At 45.0% G+C, this 19,557-nt stretch overlaps 2 protein-coding genes across 4 annotated transcripts in view; both read right to left on the minus strand.

The window, feature by feature from the left end:
• GALNT11 (polypeptide N-acetylgalactosaminyltransferase 11) overlaps nucleotides 1–6,538 on the minus strand; it is a 55,027-nt gene extending 48,489 nt beyond the window's left edge. Inside the window, exon 1 of one of the 3 annotated variants that reach the window (XM_018046687.1) lies at nucleotides 6,316–6,538. The gene's annotated coding sequence lies outside the window, so the exon portion shown is untranslated. Of the gene's footprint in view, nucleotides 1–5,843; nucleotides 6,152–6,315 lie in introns of those variants that run through there. The other 2 variants (XM_018046684.1, XM_018046686.1) reach the window with 2 other exon arrangements.
• Nucleotides 14,997–19,557, minus strand: part of GALNTL5 (polypeptide N-acetylgalactosaminyltransferase-like 5) — a 51,082-nt gene continuing 46,521 nt past the window's right edge. Inside the window, exons 7-8 of the mRNA XM_005679667.2 lie at nucleotides 18,461–18,610; nucleotides 14,997–15,152 (exon numbers count right to left, since the gene is read on the minus strand). Coding sequence (XP_005679724.1) covers nucleotides 14,997–15,152; nucleotides 18,461–18,610 — 306 coding nt within the window. The remainder of the gene's footprint in view (nucleotides 15,153–18,460; nucleotides 18,611–19,557) is intronic.

Consider the following 19,557-nt stretch of genomic DNA (forward strand, 5'->3'; position numbering starts at 1 on the left):
AAACAGTCGGACACGACTGAAGGACTGAACAACCACACAGCAACTGGGTGATCACAGCACACTGGTGAGTGAGTGACAGCAAGGCCACAGGGCTGGGTGGGAGAAACCTACTCACACACCAAGCAATGTTATTACTGTTGTTTAGTTGCTAACCCCTGTCTGCCTCTGTTATGACCCCGTGGACTGTAGCCCACCAGGCTCCTCTGTCCACTGGATTTTCCAGGCATGAATACTGGAGCGTGTTGCCATTTCCCCCTCCAGGGGATCTTCTCAACCCAGGAATCAAAACCACGTCTCCTGTGTTGGCAGGAAGATTCTTCACCACTGAGACACCAGAATTACATTACTTCAAGGCAGATTCAGGGGTTAGTTTAAAATGTATATTGTAAACTCTAGGGCAATCACAAAAAAAATTTTTTAAGAAATATAATGATATGCTATGTGGTAGGCACAATAATGGTCCCTCAGAAATATGGTTTTTCCAGTAGTCATGTATGGATGTGAGAGTTGGACCATAAAGAGGACTGAGAGACGAAGAATTGATGCTTTAGAACTGTGGTGTTAGAGAAGACTCTGGACAGTCCCTTGGACAGCAAGGAGATCAAACCAGTCAATCCTAAAGGAAATCAACCCTGAATATTCATTGAAAGGACTGATGCTCCAATATTTTGGCCACCTGATTCGAAGAGCTGACTCACTGGAAAAGACCCTGATGCTGGGAAAGACTGAAGGCAGGAGAAGGGGGCAACAAAGGATGAGACGGTTGGATGGCATCACTGACTCAATGGACATGAGTTTGAGCAAGCTCCGGGAGATAGGGAAGGACAGGGAAGCCTGGTATGCTGCAGTCCACGGGGCCGCAAAAAGTCAGGACTTAGTAACTAACAAGAACAAGAAAAAGTAAAAGGATGGAAAGCTATATACCATGCTAACAGTAACCAAAAGAAAGCTAAAGTAACCACATTAACTTCAGACAGAGCAGATTTCATTGGATAATTAGGGATAAAGGCACGCCAGGCCTCCCTGTCCATCACCAACTCCCAGAGTTTACTCAAACTCATGCCATTGAGTCAGTGATGCCATCCAACCATCTCATCCTCTGTCATCCCCTTCTCCTCCTGCCTTTAATCTTTCCCAACATCAGGGTCTTTTCAAATGAGTCAGTTCTTCGCATTAGGTGGCCAAAGTTTTAGTTTCAGCTTCAACATCAGTCCTTCCAATGAATATTCCAGACTGATTTCCTTTAGCATAGACCTGGGTGTGGCATAAGCCCTCTTGGAGGAGGTCGCCATTAACCCCACCACAGAGCTGCCAGAACTTACACAGGACTGGGAAATAGACTCCTGGAGGGCACAAACAGGACCTCGTGCACCAGGACCCAGGAGAAAGAGCAGTGACCCCACAGGAGACTGACCCAGACTTGCCTGGGCGTGTCCAGGAGTCTCCGGTGGAGGCGTGGGTCAGCAGTGGCCTGCTGCAGGGCTGGGGGCAGTGAGTGCAGCAGTGCATCATGGGACCTTTTGAAGGAGGTCACCATGATCTTCATCACCTCCACCACAGTTTCGGTTCAGTCGCTCAGTCGTGTCCGACTCTTTGAGACCAATGAACAGCAGCACGCCAGACCTCCCTGTCCATCACCAACTCCTGGAGTCCACCCAAACTCATGTCCACCATAGTTGGACCCCAGGTAAATAGCAGGTAGGGAACACAGCTCCACCCATCAACAGAAAATTGGAGTAAAGATTTACTGAGCACGGCCCCGCCCATCAGAACAAGACCCAGTCCCCCTCAGTCAGTCTCTCCCACCAGGAAGCTTCCATAAGCCTCTTATCCTTCTCCATCAGAGGGCAGACAGACTAAAAACCACAGTCCCAGAAAACTAACCAATCTGATCACACTGACCACAGCCTTGTCTAACTCAATGAAACTGTGAGCCATGCTGTGTAGGGCCACCCAAGATGGACGGGTCATGGTGGAGAGTTCTGACAAAATGTGGCCCACTGGAGAAGGGAATGGCAACCACTTCAGTATTCTTGCCTGGAGAACCCTATGAACAGTCCATATATGTACACATGTATTTTCTTGCTTATCAGCTGAGAGGGTCTAGGAGAATAACACCCCCATGACAACAAGCATACCTAGTGCCCAAATCTTGGTTTCTAACAGAATTCTCCAATAAAAAGAACCAAAGCTCCTTGAAGAAATGACTGACTCTTGGACTGGGAAAGGAAATACGTAAGATAAGCCTCAAGTACCTTGTAGTGCCATAAAGTAAGAAAATGACACACACACACACAAAAAAAAAACAGGAAAAAAGAAATCCCAGAATGATGGGGATATGTTAAAGGAACAGATGGAACGAAATATAAGAGCTTACAAAGGCCATACCTAAAACAATTTAAGCCACAAAATAAAGCGGCACTGCATTATAGCCCAAAGTAAAGATAACTATCCATGAGTCCATAATGACAAAGATAACATTAAAAAAACTGATCATTAATAACTTATGTACAATCACTTTTCTTAATGTCTGAAATTTTGCGAAGTAAAACTTTTATATGTCTTTATACATATATACGTGTGTATTGATATATATATATATATATATCTTACCCAACAACCAAATGCTCCTTTGACTCTGTATGTAGGTTGGTTTCCAGGGGTTATAATGTGCTTACAAGATTAAGTCCTCAAATAATTCTTGTCCATGGAATCACAGGACACAGATTCTAGTAGTCTATCCTTATGGGTTGTGTATTCGTATCTATTAACTGTCTTCTCCTCACTTCTGCTTCCTCCTGGAAGATTCACTGGAGATCAACTTTACAAACTAGCCTGCAGAAACAGAATGTCCACATGGAAACGCCTGTTGCAGGTGATGTACAGACACAGAGTAGCAGAAGGGTGAACTGCCCCACTGAAGGTGGGCTCCTGGCTCCAAGTCCACTCTCTACACTCCAGTGGGTCTCAGCCAGAGCCCAAGATATTTGGCGATGTCTGGGGAAACTCAGCACCACCGGAGTCTTTTGGTAATGTCTGGAAATGCTTTTGGGTGCCATGACCAGGGACCCTGCTAACACCTGGTAGGGAGAAGCCAGGGATGTTGCTAAATCCCCTACAATGCACAGAACAGCCCCAAACAATGAAAAATTATCTGGCTCAAAATGTCAACAGTGCCAAGTTTGAGAAACTCTATTCTGTAACACCGGGGCTGGGACTCTACATGTAACATTCTTCGAACCCTTGAACAAGGAGGCAGGTAGAAATGCCAACCTTCCAGGCAGTTGGAAAATCCACTTATATGGTAGGCCCTCCATATCTTCAGTACCTCTGTACTTCAGGGTTCAACCAGTTGCAGATTTTGCTGTACTGTAGTATTTACTGTTGAAAAAAATCTGCAAATTAATGGACCTGTGCATGCAGTTCAAATCTGCATTGTTCAAGGATCAGCTATACCGATAAATGAAACAACTTGGATGAACAGGGAAACACATATGAAAAAGTCTTCAGTCTCAATAATTACTACAGACATGTAAATAAAAATAAGCTACTATTTTTCAACTCTTGAAAAGTTAGTGTTAGTTGCTCAGTGGTGCCCAATTCTTTGTGACCCCATGGGCCCGCCAGATTCCTCTGTCCATGTAATTCTCCAGGCAAGAATACTGGAGTGCGTTGCCATTCCATCTTCTCCAGGTTTTCCCCACCCAGAGATCCAACTTTCGGTCTCCTACACTGCAGGCAGAATTTTCACCGTCTAAGCCACCAGGAAAGCCCTTAAAAACCTTTATACCCTTATGGCCAATAATCCTACTTTCTCTAAGAATAAAAATCCTAAAGAAATAATAAGTCGGGTGAAAAACTAGGCATTTCCTAAAGCAAACTCCAAAAAATGCTACAATACAGATATAAAACACAGTATATAGAAACAAGTAGAAAGGACAAATTAAATTTGTATATTAAAAAAAAATACTTAAAGGAAATGCCTTAGAGAACTTAAGATTTGACTTTAAAGATTAAGACTTCAATGGCCCAAAAGCTAAAATATCTCAAGCAGAAAGCTGAAGTCTTAAAGAAACTGCAACATGTATTTGTTTTCCATTTTTTCAAAAAGAATAGTAAGTAGGACTGTTGGTTACAAGGAATACACACATCTGGTTAAGGTTAGTGGAAATGACTAATTCTATGAGGACAGGCTGGGGCTATGACCCTGAGGGTGAGAATTAACTCATTCTACAAGCAAAAGGAAGCTAACTAGGGTTTTTAAGCAAATGTACCTTAGGAAGAAAATCCTAGGAGCAATGTATAAAATGATTTGGGCCAGAGGGAAATAAAATCTAGAACCAGGGAGCCAGTTAGAAAAAAGAAATTCCAAAAAGAGGCTGGGTTTGCAATAGAGCTGTGAAAGTGAGTGGCAAGGAGAATCAGAGGCAGCACTGCCTGCACTTGTCAGCTTGACCAGATATAGGACCCTGCGGGAGGAAGGAGGAAGAAAAGCAACACTCAGTTAAGTCTGCCAGGAGCACTTCCAAACGCAGGGTGTGCGGCTTCAATCCCTGCTGGGGAACTAAGGTTCCACATGCCTCATGGCCAAAAACCCCAAACAGAGAACAATATTGTAACAAATTTAATGAAACTTTTTAAATGGAGGGGAAGGGGTCTTTAAAAATAAAACAAAAACAAGTCAAAAAACACACAGATTTACCACATGACCTAGCAATTCCACGCCAAGGTATGTATATCCCAAAGAATCAAAATCAGAGACTCATACAGACACATGTAAACACATGTTCACAGCAGCGTTATTCACAGTAGGCAAAAAATGGCAGCAACCTAGTGTCCATCAATGGATAAACAAATTGTTATACAGCCGCTCGGCCGTATGTATGTATCCAGCCATACAAAGGAATGAAGTCTGAGATACACTACAGCGTGGATGAACCTTGAAAACTGACGTGAAATAAGCTGAAAAAGGCAACTATTGTATGATTTCAATTCTGTGAGGCATCTAGAACAAACAAATTCAGAGGCAGAACGGACTGGGGGAGGGGAAGAGGGGAGTTACTGGACTTTGTGTTTAGAGTAAAAAACTTTTGGAAACAGTGGTTATGATGACACAATATTGTGAATGTACTTAATACCTGAGTTGTATACTTTAAAAACGGTCAGAACAATAAACTTCAAGTTATGTGTACTTTACCACAATAAAAGACTAAAAAAGAACAGTGAAGCTAGAACTCGAATTGCAAAGAACAGCGCAGAACTGTCAAGAGAAGGCAGGAAAAGCGTGGACTAGTTCATGACGTTGAACTTGAAAACCTCAGCTGATATATACTGAGGGTAGAGAGGTTTTCTGGTTTCGATTTTTTGTCAAGGCAGAGTAGAACTTAACATATGGTATTTATCTAGGTAATAGCAAAGAACTGAAAGGAGTTAGAGGGGCGGGGGGCGGGGGAGGTCTGGCTTGTTATTTCGAGGGACGAAACGACCACCACAATATTTTATTGGTATTTTATTGGTGCATGGCAGCGTGAGAAGCATTTCAAATTTATAATTTCATCTTATATTTGGAAAACCAACCAACCGATTGCTTTCCTAACAGAGTAAAAAGGCCCGCAGGACGAAATATCTTCGATGAGAAAAATACACGAAGCTCTTCCATCACGAGCGTATTCAAATTCCTTAAAGGGTGAAATCAACCCGAAATGGAGGAGGGTCGGGGCTCGATATTTCTGTATTCAAACCACACGTATGTTAAGAGCCTGGGCAACTGTGCAAGGAAGCCAATTTCTTCAACAAGTGCACTTCAAAGACACAGAAAAGGCAAACTTCAGATGCTCACCCACCGAATGCCCTGCGAGAACCCGGTCAAAGCCTGAGTGGCACCACCCAACCATGAAGAAAGCAAAATTGTGTTTTTCTTCAAAACTCCTTCAAGGAACGGTCGCACACTGCCCGAATACTGTGGAAACCGAGGGCTGGGCCCCAGGGCGTGCACTCTTCGAGGCGCTCCGGTGTCTAGACGTTTGCAATTCCCCGCAGTCGTTTCTGGGGCACCGCGTTTTCTCAGACGCGCCGGCGGGGCCGGGGGCGGCTCCCCGCGCCGCCCGCCGCCCCCACAGGGCCCGGCGTCTCCTCAGGCCACCCCCGGCCGCACGCCGGGTCTGCGGCCCCAGACCCCGCGGAGGCAGGCGGCGGCCGAGGCGGAGGAAGCCGCCGGAGCTGGCCCCTCGGGGCAGCCGGGGCCGCGGCCGCTCGCGCTGAGGACACGGACGGAGGCCGCGCGGGTTCACACGCCGCCGGGCCGCCGCTACTCACCCCGACGCCGTCAGCGCAGCACCCCTGCCTCTCGGGACTCCGGCTGGGACATCCTCCCTCCCGCCGCGGCCCGGCTCCGAGCCGCATTCGCCGCCGCAGCGGGCGGAGCCGCCTGGCAGGAAACGCAGCCCCGGGCACACAGGGGCTTCTCTGCCCCCCGCCCCCAAGACGGGCTCAACCGGTGCCCGCGCCGCAGCCTCGGCCGGAGCGCGCGCCCGCGAGCGCCACGTGACCAGCGGGCCGCGGCCCCCGCGCTGACGTCACCGCCCGCTGCGGGCGCGCCGCGGCCCCGCCCCTGCTGGTGAGCTGGGCGGGGTCAGTTCTGCGGGCTGCGGGTTCTTAGCTCTCGTGTACATGGGCTCATCAAGGACAGGTGTGGTGTCTTAAACATATCAAAAGATGTGCGGTCCCACACACATGTTATGATGGGTTAAAAATGTCAAGGCTGGGCAGAAGCTTGGGTTAAAATATCAGGAGCTGGTGACGAGAGCAGAAAAGTAGAGCACACCAGCAAGGTACACGGGGAGGCGGGCGGGGAGCTTACTAAAAACGCTGCCTCCAGCCACAGAGCGGGGACCCAAGGGTGTTGCAGTCCTCAAGCCATCACGTTGCGGTGAGTCCTGCCGCAGCCCCCAGCCACCTCGCCACGCCCGAACTGTGCAGTCCGCCGATGGGAAGCAATAGGATTCTGGCTCTGGTTTTGGCTAGGTTGCATATCAGAGGAATGATCTCAATCAGCCCAGACGCTTGCCTCTTCCCCTGCATAGAAAAGCACTAAATCCCTTTCCTTGCAATATCTGATTTTCTTTAACCTTTTAAGTTCCCACTGTCTGACCTTTGTTGCAGAAATTCTTATCTATCCTGGCTCCTCCCTTACTTCCTCAGAGCAGTCCCTCAGAGCTATCTGAGAGACTGCGTTCCAGGCTTAAGTCCTTGGTTTTGTCCACTGAATAAACCGCAATACTCAACGTATAGGTTATGCTTTTTTTTTTCTTTTCAGTCAACAGGCCCCACGCCAGACCAACTTACTAATTAAAATATGCATTTTACCAAGATCTCCAGGTGATTTATGTATTAAAAGTTTGAGATCAGTGTCCCAGGTACAGTCAGTGCGGGAGACCTGCCAGTGACCTCAGCTCTTGATGGTATTTAAATATTTGTCCTTCTGATGGAGCAGATCTGTTTCTAGCTCTTACTTCAGATGGGTTCATCCTGTCCCATCAAGCTAACATGCAACCATACCATTCCAGAAGCTGAAGTTTTCGTTAACTTCAACTGGTGGTGGTTTTGTCGTTAAGTCATGTCCGACTCTTGTGAGCCCATGGGCTGTAGCCCAGGCCAGGCTCCTTTGTCCATGGGATTCTCCACTACTGCAAGGATACTGCAGTAGTTTGCCATTTCCTTCTCCAGGGGATCGTCCCAACCCAGTGATCGAACCCAGGTCTCGTGCATTGCAGGCAGATTCTTTACCAACTGAGCTACAGGGAAGCTCCAATTTTTTACCATTAGAATGGCATGAAAGTACTTTTCACAGTATGGCATTTAAACCCAGGGTCTTTGAGGCTGGGTGAATTAAGCTAGTATACGGGTTGTGTTCATTTGTCCGTATAGTTGCCAGAGGAAATACAGGAGGCCTAAAATTTAAATTTCAGTTAAAAGAAAACAATTCATTGGTATATCCCAAGGAATACATGGGACATACTTATGCTATTATTATTGTTTATCCAAAATTCAAATTCACCTGGGCATCCTGCACTTTTTCTTTTCCTTTTTGCTGCGCAGCCTGGGCTTCCCTGGTGGCTGAGAGGTTAAAGCGTCTGCCTGCAATCCGGGAGACCTGGGTTTGATCCCTGGGTTGGGAAGATCCCCTGGAGAGGGAAATGGCAACCCACTTCAGTATTCTTGTCTGGAGAATCCCATGGATGGAGGAGCCTGATGGGCTACAGTCCACAGGGTCTAAAAGAGTCGACTTCACTCACTCATGTATCTTAGGTCCCTGACCAGGAACAGAACCCCTGTGCCCCTCACAGTGGGAGCTCAGAGTTTTACCCACTGGACCATTGGGGAAGTCCCTATCTTGTACTTTTATTTGCTAAATCTGGCAGTGCTAACCCTGGAGAAGTTCTAACATTAGTTTTCTGGTTTATGAAATGGCAATAACTACAGGAACTATTTAATAGCTTATAAAGTTGTGTGGATGAAATGAGATAATCTATCCAGAGTACTTACCAAGGGGCATGAAACATAGTGAGCGCTCAGTAAGTGTTGGCTCTTTTTTTATTTCATATCTCTGTGTCTTAGGTGAATTCCTGGAAGTATGCTTTTCTTACAGAATTCTCTGGCTAATTTAAGGCTTAGGAAATGGCTACCCACTCCAGTATTCTGGCCTGGATAATTCCATGGACAGAGGAGCCTGGCAGGCTACAGTCCACGGGGTCGCAGAAAGTCAGACACAACTGAGCGACTTTCACTGAACTTTTGGTCATACCCAAAACAGTTCCATGACAAGCACTGTACAGGTGAGCAGATTCTTCTCAACCACCTCCAGAATACGAATCAAATTTTAAAATTTCTATACAAAAACCCAAATTGCCACCTACGGGCAAGTATGGATTTCCTTTCAATCACACCAAACACTAGGATGTTGATTCTGATTTGTTTTCTCTTCCAGAGTCAGCTGAAATAATATTCAAGAGGAAACTGTTTAGGCTACCTTCTAAATCATTTCTAAGACTCATTCATGTTATCTAGTACCTGAACTAAATTGCATTAAAAAACTGAGACAATGTTAGGCCCATGGCTCTAAAAAGAACATTTCCCCACCTTGGTTCAATGTTGGTATTTACAACAGCTTTCTTTATGCTTACCAAACAAGAAGCTTCTCTGAATTTATACTACAATTCTCTTTTTGCCTTTGGCTGCATAACTTTTATTTTGCATATTACCCTAACTTTAATAGATTCATCAATTTATTGCAATTGATTTTTTATTACTTTCTAGAAGCAGCTAGAAGGCAATGGCACCCCACTCTGGTACTCTTGCCTGGAAAATCCCATGGAGGGAGGAGCCTGGTAGGCTGCAGTCCATGGGGTCACTAAGAGTCGGACACGACTGAGCAAATTCACATTCAATTTTCACTTTCATGCATTAAAGAAGGAAATGGCAACCCACTCCGGTATTCTTGCCTGGAGAATCGCAGGGACCTGGGAGCCTGGGGGGCTGCCGTCTATGGGGTCGCACAGAGTTGCACACGACTGAAGCGACTTAGCAGCAGCAGCAGAAGCAGCTACGGTATAAATATGTGCCAAGAATATAATAATAACGTGGCTATTGCTTTGTTCTGCCAGATTGACTTGTAAAAGCTCAATCAAGTTACCCTAACCACCTGTAACAAACATGTGTGCTGTGCGCGCTCAGTCGTGTCTCGCGTTGCAACCCCATGGATTGTAGCCCCCCAGGCTCCTCTGCCCATAGAATTTTCCGAGCAAGAATTCTGGAGTGGGCTGCCATTACCTACCCAGGGGATCTTCCTGACCCAGGAATTGAACCTGCATCTCCTGCATCAGTTCAGTTCAGTTCAGTCGCTCAGTCGTGTCCGACTCCTTGCGACCCCATGAATCGCAGCACGCCAGGCCTCCCTGTCCATCACCATCTCCCGGAGTTCACTCAGTCTCACGTCTATCAAGTCCGTGATGCCATCCAGCCATCTCATCCTCGGTCGCTCAGTCGTGTCCGACTCCTTGCGACCCCATGAATCGCAGCACGCCAGGCCTCCCTGTCCATCACCAACTCCCGGAGTTCACTCAGTCTCACGTCTATCAAGTCCGTGATGCCATCCAGCCATCTCATCCTCGATCGTGCCCTTCTCCTCCTGCCCCCAATCCCTCCCAGCATCAGAGTCTTTTCCAATGAGTCAACTCTTTGCATGAGGAGGCCAAAGTACTGGAGCTTCAGCTTTAGCATCAGTCCTTCCAAAGAAATCCCAGGGTTGATCTCCTTCAGAATGGACTGGTCGGATCTCCTTGCAGCCCAAGGGACTCTCAGGAGTCTTCTCCAACACCACAGTTCAAAAGCATCAATTCTTCGGCGCTCAGCTGCTGGGGGCCAGCGTGAGGAACTCCGCCCACGGCAAAGGTCATGAGGAAGGAGGCTTGGCATACGCAAAGGCGTGATCAAGCCTCAGGAAACCCCCTGTTCCCGAGCATCTAACCCCAAAACCAGAGTCTGTTTTATGCTCTCACCTACACCTCTGACTTTATGGGGGGCTCTCCCCCATAACCGTTTCTCTCGGAGAAGGAGTAAACGTGCAGCTCCAAGGCAATAAAAATTCTTGGGCGTGACAAGAGTGTTTCAGCTTACGGACTCCTCTGAAGGTTATCTAGCCCACCTGTATAGGTTTGTCCGGCCACATGTGATTGTTTACAGCCTCCCAACCTGAGAGGCACGAGATGTTTTAGACTTACTAAAGGCAAAATCTTTTGGGGAGCTGGAAGTTATTAGTATAGTGTGTTGGTTAGGAATTATATTGGTGAAGGGTTTTTCATTTGTTGTGTCAATAATTGCTGCTAATTCCGTGCTCTGCGTGGGACCAGGATGTCTCAGGTCAAACCTCTCTGCTGACAGACTAGCTTGTGTGACAGGATTATCCATACTCCTGCCACATGATTGTTTACTACCTCTCAACCATAAACAGCACAGAGAGTTTTGGAGTATTTTGAGTCTTAATTAGCATAGGGCTTTTTCTTCTTGTTGAGTCAATGATTGCCGCCAGGCCTCCATATCCTTAGGCACTTGGGAATATATTAATCAATGTATTTGGAATATAGAAAAGGAAATACAGTAGTTTTTGATGTTAGCAATACTAGACTTTTTGAGTTAATGGATTTTCTCTTTTGTAATAGATCACTGTACTTTGTTATAAATCACTGTGTCCTTGCTATGTAAGAATGTAACTTTATCATATCTTAAGACTAAATAGATCTTAAGGGAAGCATTGGTGAAAGGATTTTCATTTGTTGGGCTGATGTTTGCTGCTAAATCTCCATGTTCCCTACACTTATAATGAATATAACTAACATATAGGAGAAATAAGTATTAACCTTTAAGCATATAGGAGAAATAAGTATTAACCTTTGAGACTAATCATGTTAACCTTGAGTTAAATAAATTCCTTTCTTGATTGTAACTCACTACACCCTCATCCTATAGGAATGCAACTTTATTTGGAGGGTGGTGCCTGGTTTGAGAAAAAACACACTTGGAAAAAATAAGTTTTTTGGTTATCAGAAAGAAAGGATCATAAAATGTCAGCAGGTCTCATTCATGGCCAGAAGATGATGTAATATCCCTAAGACCTTTTTTTATACATTTATGTGAAGCACCTGATTTTGATAAAGGTCAGGACTGCTGACCCCCGCGTGACTCTGTATTCATCCCTATGTGTAACAAAAGGCATATAAGCAAACCCAAAAATAAAGAAATCGGATCAGTTTCCGGAAAGACTGATTCCCCCATGTCGCTTCTTTCTTGCTCCCGTTTTTCTGGCTGAATTCCCATCTGGAGCATGGATGCTATTCCACGTAATCCAAGTTATTCAGCCTCTTTTTCTCCACTAATCTTCCTACTGCACTATCCATTTCTAATCTCTCTATATCTATGATTAAATATGTATTTTTCTAAAGACGCCGACTCCGTCCCCACCTTCGAATCACCCTGGATCCACCGGGGCTGGACCCCGGTACTCAGCCTTCTTCACAGTCCAACTGTCACATCCATACATGACCACAGGAAAATCCATAGCCTTGACTAGACGGACCTTAGTTGGCAAAGTAATGTCCCTGCTTTTGAATATACTATCTAGGTTGGTCATAACTTTTTTTCCAGGAGTAAGCGTCTTTTAATTTCATGGCTGCAGTCACCATCTGCAGTGATTTTGGAGCCCCCCAAAATAAAGTCTGACACTATTTCCACTGTTTCCCCATCTATTTCCCATGAAGTGATGGGACCGGATGCCATGATCTTAGTGTTCTGAATGTTGAGCTTTAAGCCAACTTTTTCACTCTCCTCTTTCACTCTCATCAAGAGGCTTTTTAGTTCCTCTTCACTTTCTGCCATAAGGGTGGTGTCATCTGCATATCTGAGGTTATTGATATTTCTCCCGGCAATCTTGATTCCAGCTTGTGTTTCTTCCAGTCCAGCGTTTCTCATGATGTACTCTGCATATAAGTTAAATAAGCAGGGTGACAATATACAGCCTTGATGTACTCCTTTTCCTATTTGGAACCAGTCTGTTCCATGTCCAGTTTTAACTGTTGCTTCCTGACCTGCATACAGATTTCTCAAGAGACAGGTCAGGTGGTCTGGTATTCCCATCTCTTTCAGAATTTTCCACAGTTTATAGTGATCCACACAGTCAAAGTCTTTGGCATAGTCAATAAAGCAGAAATAGATGTTTTTCTGGAACTCTCTTGCTTTTTCCATGATCCAGCGGATGTTGGCAATTTGATCTCTGGTTTCTCTGCCTTTTCTAAAACCAGCTTGAACATCAGGGAGTTCATGGTTCACATATTGCTGAAGTCTGGCTTGCAGAATTTTGAGCATTACTTTACTAGCATGTGAGATGAGTGCAATTGTGCGGTAGCTTGAGCATTCTTTGGCATTGCCTTTCTTCGGGATTGGAATGAAAACTGATCTTTTCCAGTCCTGTGGCCACTGCTGAGTTTTCCAAATTTGCTGGCATATTGAGTGCAGCACTTTCACAGCATCATCTTTCAGGATTTGAAACAGCTCAACTGGAATTCCATCCCCTCCACTAGCTTTGTTCGTAGTGATGCTTTCTAAGGCCCACTTGACTTCACATTCCAAGATGTCTGGCTCTAGATTAGTGATCACATCATCATGATTATCTGGATCGTGAAGATCTTTTTTGTACAGTTCTTCTGTGTATTCTTGCCACCTCTTCTTAATATCTTCTGCTTCTGTTAGGTCCATACCATTTCTGTCCTTTATCGAGCCCATTTTTGCGTGAAGTGTTCCCTTGGTATCTCTAATTTTCTTGAAGAGATCTCTAGTCTTTCCCATTCTGTTCTTTTCCTCTATTTCTTTGCATTGATTGCTGAAGAAGGCTTTCTTATCTCTTCTTGCTCTTCTTTGACATCAGCAGGTGGATTCCTTACCACTTCCACCACCTGGGAAGCCCGGTACCATATGGGCACAGGTTTTCCCCATCTCTTTCTAGCAATAGATTTTATAGAGTATTTTGCCAAACACCATGGATTTAAAGACATTATAAACTGGTTCTTTGTGTTTTTTTACATTGTATATATTATTTTAAATAACATAAGCTCCATGAAGGGACAGATGTTTACCTGCTCCATTGTCCGCTGTGTCCCAGCACCTAGACACACACCTGGCCTGAGCTGATGTTCAGTTGCTGATAGAATGAGCTTAAATAGGTGAGTTGTTTCCTGTTATATAAAACTATATTTTCTCCAGCAGAAGCTATGTTTACTGATTCTAAGTCTCCTCCTTTCTACTCCTTTCAGTGTGTTCCTGCCCTCACTTTCTCATTCTCTTTGTTTTTGAATTAAATATATTTTCACTTTTCCAGCTGTTTCACTGTGGTAAATGCCACCGCCATCCCCCTAGCCTGACATAAGTACTTTAATACACCTGGGAGTGTGTCCCCCGGGATAGATATGGAAGCTCGTTACTTCTTCCCCAATCCCAGCTAAACAGTTCTCAAGTCACGTCAAACAGATTATCAACAAGGCGTGCAGGCCAAGAAGTGTCAGGAGAGCTGTAGGCCAGAGCCGTAAGGAGGGAACAGGCAGGAAAAAGGCAAAATCAGAAGCAAGGAAGAGGGAACATCTCCGATTAACTGAAGGGCTGACAGGAACAAATGGGGAGGCTGGGCTGGAGAGCTGGGTCATCCAGGCAAGTGGCTGGACATTAAACACTCAGGAAACCAATCAAGCAAGGCATCAGGGTCAGAAGCTGCACCAGCAGCGAGAAAGGAGCTCAGTACAGTTGAGCCAAGTTAGTTTGGACCAACCAAGGCTCTCTGAGAATGTCTTTCTGGGGAGGTCACTGGCCCCGGTCACCCATCTGCGGTAGGAATTGAGTTGACCAAGAGTGGAGCAATCCTTATGGCCTACCAGGGCGAAGCAGGCTTGGCAAATGCGCTGTGTTCAGTCATGTCTGACTCTTTGTGGCCCCATGGACTGTAGGCCCCCAGGCTCTTCTGTCCATGGAATTTTCCAGGCAAGAATAATGGAGTGGGTTGCCATTTCCTACGATCTTCCCTACCCAGGGACTGAACCTGCATCTCTTGAGTCTCCTGCGTTGGCAGGTGGGTTCTTTACCAGTAGTGTCATCTGGGGCTTGGCAAATAATTGGAAATGATACACTGTATCTCAATCAATTGATGGCCTAAACTGTGTGACAACATGCATTTCCAATGTTCAAGGTCTTGCCGTCCCATAAATTTAGGGGCAGAAGAGAAACATACCCAGAGCCATCATTAAAGGAAGGAAAAAAGGCAATTCTGGTGTCAACCATTCTGGTTGTATTTATTATTGTATTTCACATAATTTCATAATGGTCCAAACTTGTCCCTTCTCTATGTTGAAGGACTAGGGGACTTTTTAACCCTTTATTAATGAAAACGACTGGTGTTCCTTTCATGAGATTGTCTCAGATGCCTCCAATTCTGGGAAGATAGTATCCAAATACCACTGAAATGACTTGCAACCCAATCGTTTCCTTAACGCAACACGCTCACTAATGTTTCCATAGGCAGCAGACTTCAGAGCGGGTCTTCGTAGAAAAAACTCTTCCTAAATGGAAAGAGTCATTTCATGAAACCAAACAAATCTTAGTCATATCTAACAGAGCAGTGTCTGATTTTATCATCTAACAGAGCAGTATATATTTTCATCATTTGAACTACAATAAAACAATCAACAATAAACCTTTTCCTCTGTGTGGGGAGGGCAGACACACACAGGAGACCTGGGACTCACTCAGCCCCAGCTGTTCACAGGATGCGCTGTGACCACCGTGATGAAAGCAGGGTAGAGGGACGAGGAAGTCTAGGTCCTGCTTCTCAAAAGCCCAGGATCATAGCTACCTATGGCAGCGTTCCCCCTCTCTCCTGATCTCCCCAAACCCCTCGCTCCCCAGCCCCCATCAACACTTCCGTGGTTTCAGAAACAGAGGGTGGTGCAGTGGCTAAGGGACCACTGATTCTGGGGGAGGGCATCCTGGCTCCAGTCTCTCCCTCCGCCACAGTGTAGGTGACAGCGTAGACACTGAAGGACAGTTTGGACATTCATCAAGATTTAAGCAGGCACTTAATTCATGGCCCATGAGTCCACGTTTTCAGATTTAGTCAAGATATATCTCTACAAATGTGCAAAAAGACATGGGAAAAGGATGTTCATGTCAGCAGAGTTAAGGAATAAGAAAACGCTGAGATGACCAGAATGTTATCTATGGGGGCTGTTTATTAATGGGATCAGTTTTAGGAAATCTGTTCAAAGGAGATGTTTATAAGAATGACATGTTTATATGTTCTGACTTTAAGACTTTGAAAGTATGTTTTTAAATTATATACATAAATGGAAAATTCTAAAACAAAATACTGATGCTCAAATCTAGTTATGTAAAAGGATATACGCTCCTGTGTACGTGCACGTAACAGAAACTAGAGAATAAGTTAGTGACGACTTCTGAGGGGTAAAACTATGGGCTTCAGAAGCTTTTCACTTCATACTTCTCAATACTGTAAGACTTTAAAAAATGCAGACGCTTCACCTTTTTAAAAATAATTTTTAAATCTCAGGAAATACAGTAAGCATACAAAAGAAGCACATCAAACATAAATGTGCACCTTAATGAATTATCAAAAGATCAACCTGAACAAACTTGGCTAGGTCAAGACGTAGAACAAACCAGTACCTCAGAAGCCACTTGCCTTCTCCTTCATGATCATAATTCTTCCTCATAAGTTTGACTGGTTATGACTTCCTCATAATCAGGAGTGCTATCCTGATTACGTGTTCATTTCTTTGCTTTTCTTTCTAGCACTGATATCTAATTATTCATGCATAAATGCTATGGTTTGCTATTGTGGTTTTAACTTTATAGAAATGGGACAATACAGTATGTATGCTATTGGGTTTGGCTTTTGTTCACCGCCTTGAAGATTTACCTATACTGCTGTGTGTGCATCTAAAGTTGGTTACTTCTCATGGCTACACAGAAGTATATCGATTAAACATATCACATTTACCCTATTCCATTCCCCTCCTGATAAGCATTAGCGTTGCATTCCGTTTTGGCTAACACAGTCAGTGCTGTTCATAAACATTCCTGTCCATCTGTTCTGGTGCACAGAAGCACCCACCCATTCTGTAGTGTCTACACAGGATGGACTTGCTAGATCATGGGATATCTTTTATTATTTTACTCAATAGTGCCAAACTGTTGCCCAAAAGCCGTTTGCAACAATTAACACTCCCACCCACAATGTCTGAGACTGCCTATGCTTGCCCACACATGGTCCTGTCAGGCTTCAAAAATGTTTCACCCCTCTGGGTGGCTATGTAGAAATATCTCATTGAGGTTTTAATTCATATTTCCCTGCTTACTAAAGAATGTGGAGTATTACTACTTTTATAATTTAAAATAATAAAGAAATATTAGATCAAGACCAGGGTATATACTATCACAGAGAGAGTCTTCCATATTTCTACCCGTGTATCTGCAATGAGGTCTTGTGGCTACTGTCCACATCAGTTTGAACTTTCAAATTAAAACGAAGCTGCATCTATATGCTCTCCATATGCACATTCTAAAGGTCCTGGCAAGAGGCTGAAGGCATGGGGGAGATGCATACATGAAGGGGCCTGGCTTTGATGTAAAAACCTTTGACCGGGAAGGAAAAGAGGTAGCAAAGACCCTCATGTGTGGTGCTTCAACCGCATCGCTTGGGACTTGGTAGTGAGTCGAGGAAGAGGATCTAAAGACGTATGCATGGCAATGGGGACAGAGAGGCGTCTGCTGCAGAGGGGCAGTCTTGGGAGTGGAAAATAGACCTGGGGAAGAAAAAAAAAGACTTCGTGTGTTGGTCGATTCACTTCTGAGAAACCTGAGTTTCCCTAGAGATTAAAACAATGAATAAGGTGCAAGTGGAGTGGGTTACTCCTTGGAAGAAAAGTTATGACCAACCTAGATAGTGTATTCAAAAGCAGACATTACTTTGCTGACTAAGGTCCGTCTAGTCAAGGCTATGGTTTTTCCGGTGGTCATGTATGGATGTGAGAGTTGGACTGTGAAGAAGGCTGAGTGCCAAAGAATTGATGCTTTTGAACTGTGGTGTTGGAGAAGACTCTTGAGAGTCCCTTGGACTTCAAGGAGATCCGACCAGTCCATTCTGGAGGAGATCAACCCTGGGTGTTCTTTGGAAGGAATGATGCTAAAGCTGAAACTCTAGTACTTTGGCCACCTCATGCGAAGAGTTGACACATTGGAAAAGACTCTGATGCTGGGAGGGATTGGGGGCAGGAGGAAAAGGGGATGACCAAGGATGAGATGGCTGGATGGCATCACAGACTCGATGCACATGAGTCTGAGTGAACTCCGGGAGCTGGTGATGGACAGGGAAGCGTGACGTGCTGCAATTCATGGGGTCGCAAAGATTCGGACACGACTGAGCAACTGAACTGAACTGAACTGAACTGTAGTGGGTTAGAAGGAACTAATCGAGCATAGGGTGTGAAAATGAGCGGGTGAGGAACTGAAAGGGCACTTCTGTGCTGAGTTGCTTCAGTCATGCCTGACTCTTTGCAATCCTATGGACTGTTGCCCCCCAGGCTCCTCTGTCCATGGGATTCTCCAGGCAAGAATACTGGAGTGGGTGGCCGTGCCCTCCTCCAGGGGGTCTTCCCCACCCGGGGATGGAACCCTTGTCTCTTACATCAACCTGCTTTGGCAGGCAGGTTCTTTGCCACTCACACCACTTGGACCCTAATTTAAGGAAAAGCACAAAATTTGGTATCTGGAAGGCAGTAGAAGGCTTCTTCAGAGCTAGTCCCTCTCTGTTCCCTGACTCGTCTTCCCAAATCAGGGATCTGTCCTTCACCTTGTATTCATCCAGCCAAATGTGTGCCAGTCTGAGATTGTTATATTCCACGACTTTCATAATTTCAGAGTGGTTTGTCATGTGTTGCCTATTGATGTGTCCAACTCGAGAGCAGGGGATTACATAGAGCTGGCCTCCACACATCCAGATCTGTAGACGTAAGGAAAACAGAAAACACAGTAATGATTAGTGTCTGTTTGCTAAAAGGCAACTGCTGAATTAAAACAGAAACAACAGCAGCCATCATTAAGTGTCTTATTTCGTTTAATCATCACAGCAACCTTATACTGCGATCATCCCCGTTCTACAGATGAAGAAACTAATACCTACATTAGTCAGGAAGTTTGCCCAGTAATATAGTGGCAGAGCACAAATTTCAAACTCAAATCTGGCCCCAGAGTCATGGCTCTGAATCCTAAGCGGTCCTGCCTTGCCCGTACATGACCAGTTCTGATGCTGATCAGAGGAAGACGGACAAGATACTTTGTCTTAGGCTATTCTCAAACAATATGCTGAAAGTAACATTTCCTGAGACTATTGAGTACTACTGGCTGTTGGGTTCAGTCGCTCCATCGTGTCCAACTCTTTGCAACCCCATGGACTGCAGCCCGCCAGGCTCCTCTGTCCATGGGATTTCTCCAGGCAAGAATAGTGGATTGGGTTGGCTGTTAGTAGGTAACAAAAGAAACATTGATCATGGGTGACTTCAGTTATTCCTCTTTTTTTTTTTCACTTAAAGCACTTTATAATGCTTATTTTTAATAACTTTTTTTTACTACACACAAAAAGTATGACCATAGGAAAAACAAGTGTAGAAAAGCAAACAGGAAAAAAGTCACCTTTTAAAGACTTCATCAGCCAATACTAATCTAAATTGTTGTTTAGTTGCTAAGTTGTGTCCAACTCTCTTGCAACTCCATGAACTGTAGCCCACCAGGCTCCTCTGTTCATGGGACTTACGAGGCAAGAATGCTGGAGTGGGTTGCCATTTCCTTCTCTAGGGGATCTTCCCGACCCAGGGATTGAACTCATGCCTTCTGCACTGGTAGGGGAATTCTTTACCACTGAGCCACCAGGGGAACCGCCTAATAATCCAA

The sequence above is a fragment of the Capra hircus genome, chromosome 4, assembly GCF_001704415.2.
Source record: "Capra hircus breed San Clemente chromosome 4, ASM170441v1, whole genome shotgun sequence".
NCBI lineage: Eukaryota > Metazoa > Chordata > Mammalia > Artiodactyla > Bovidae > Capra > Capra hircus.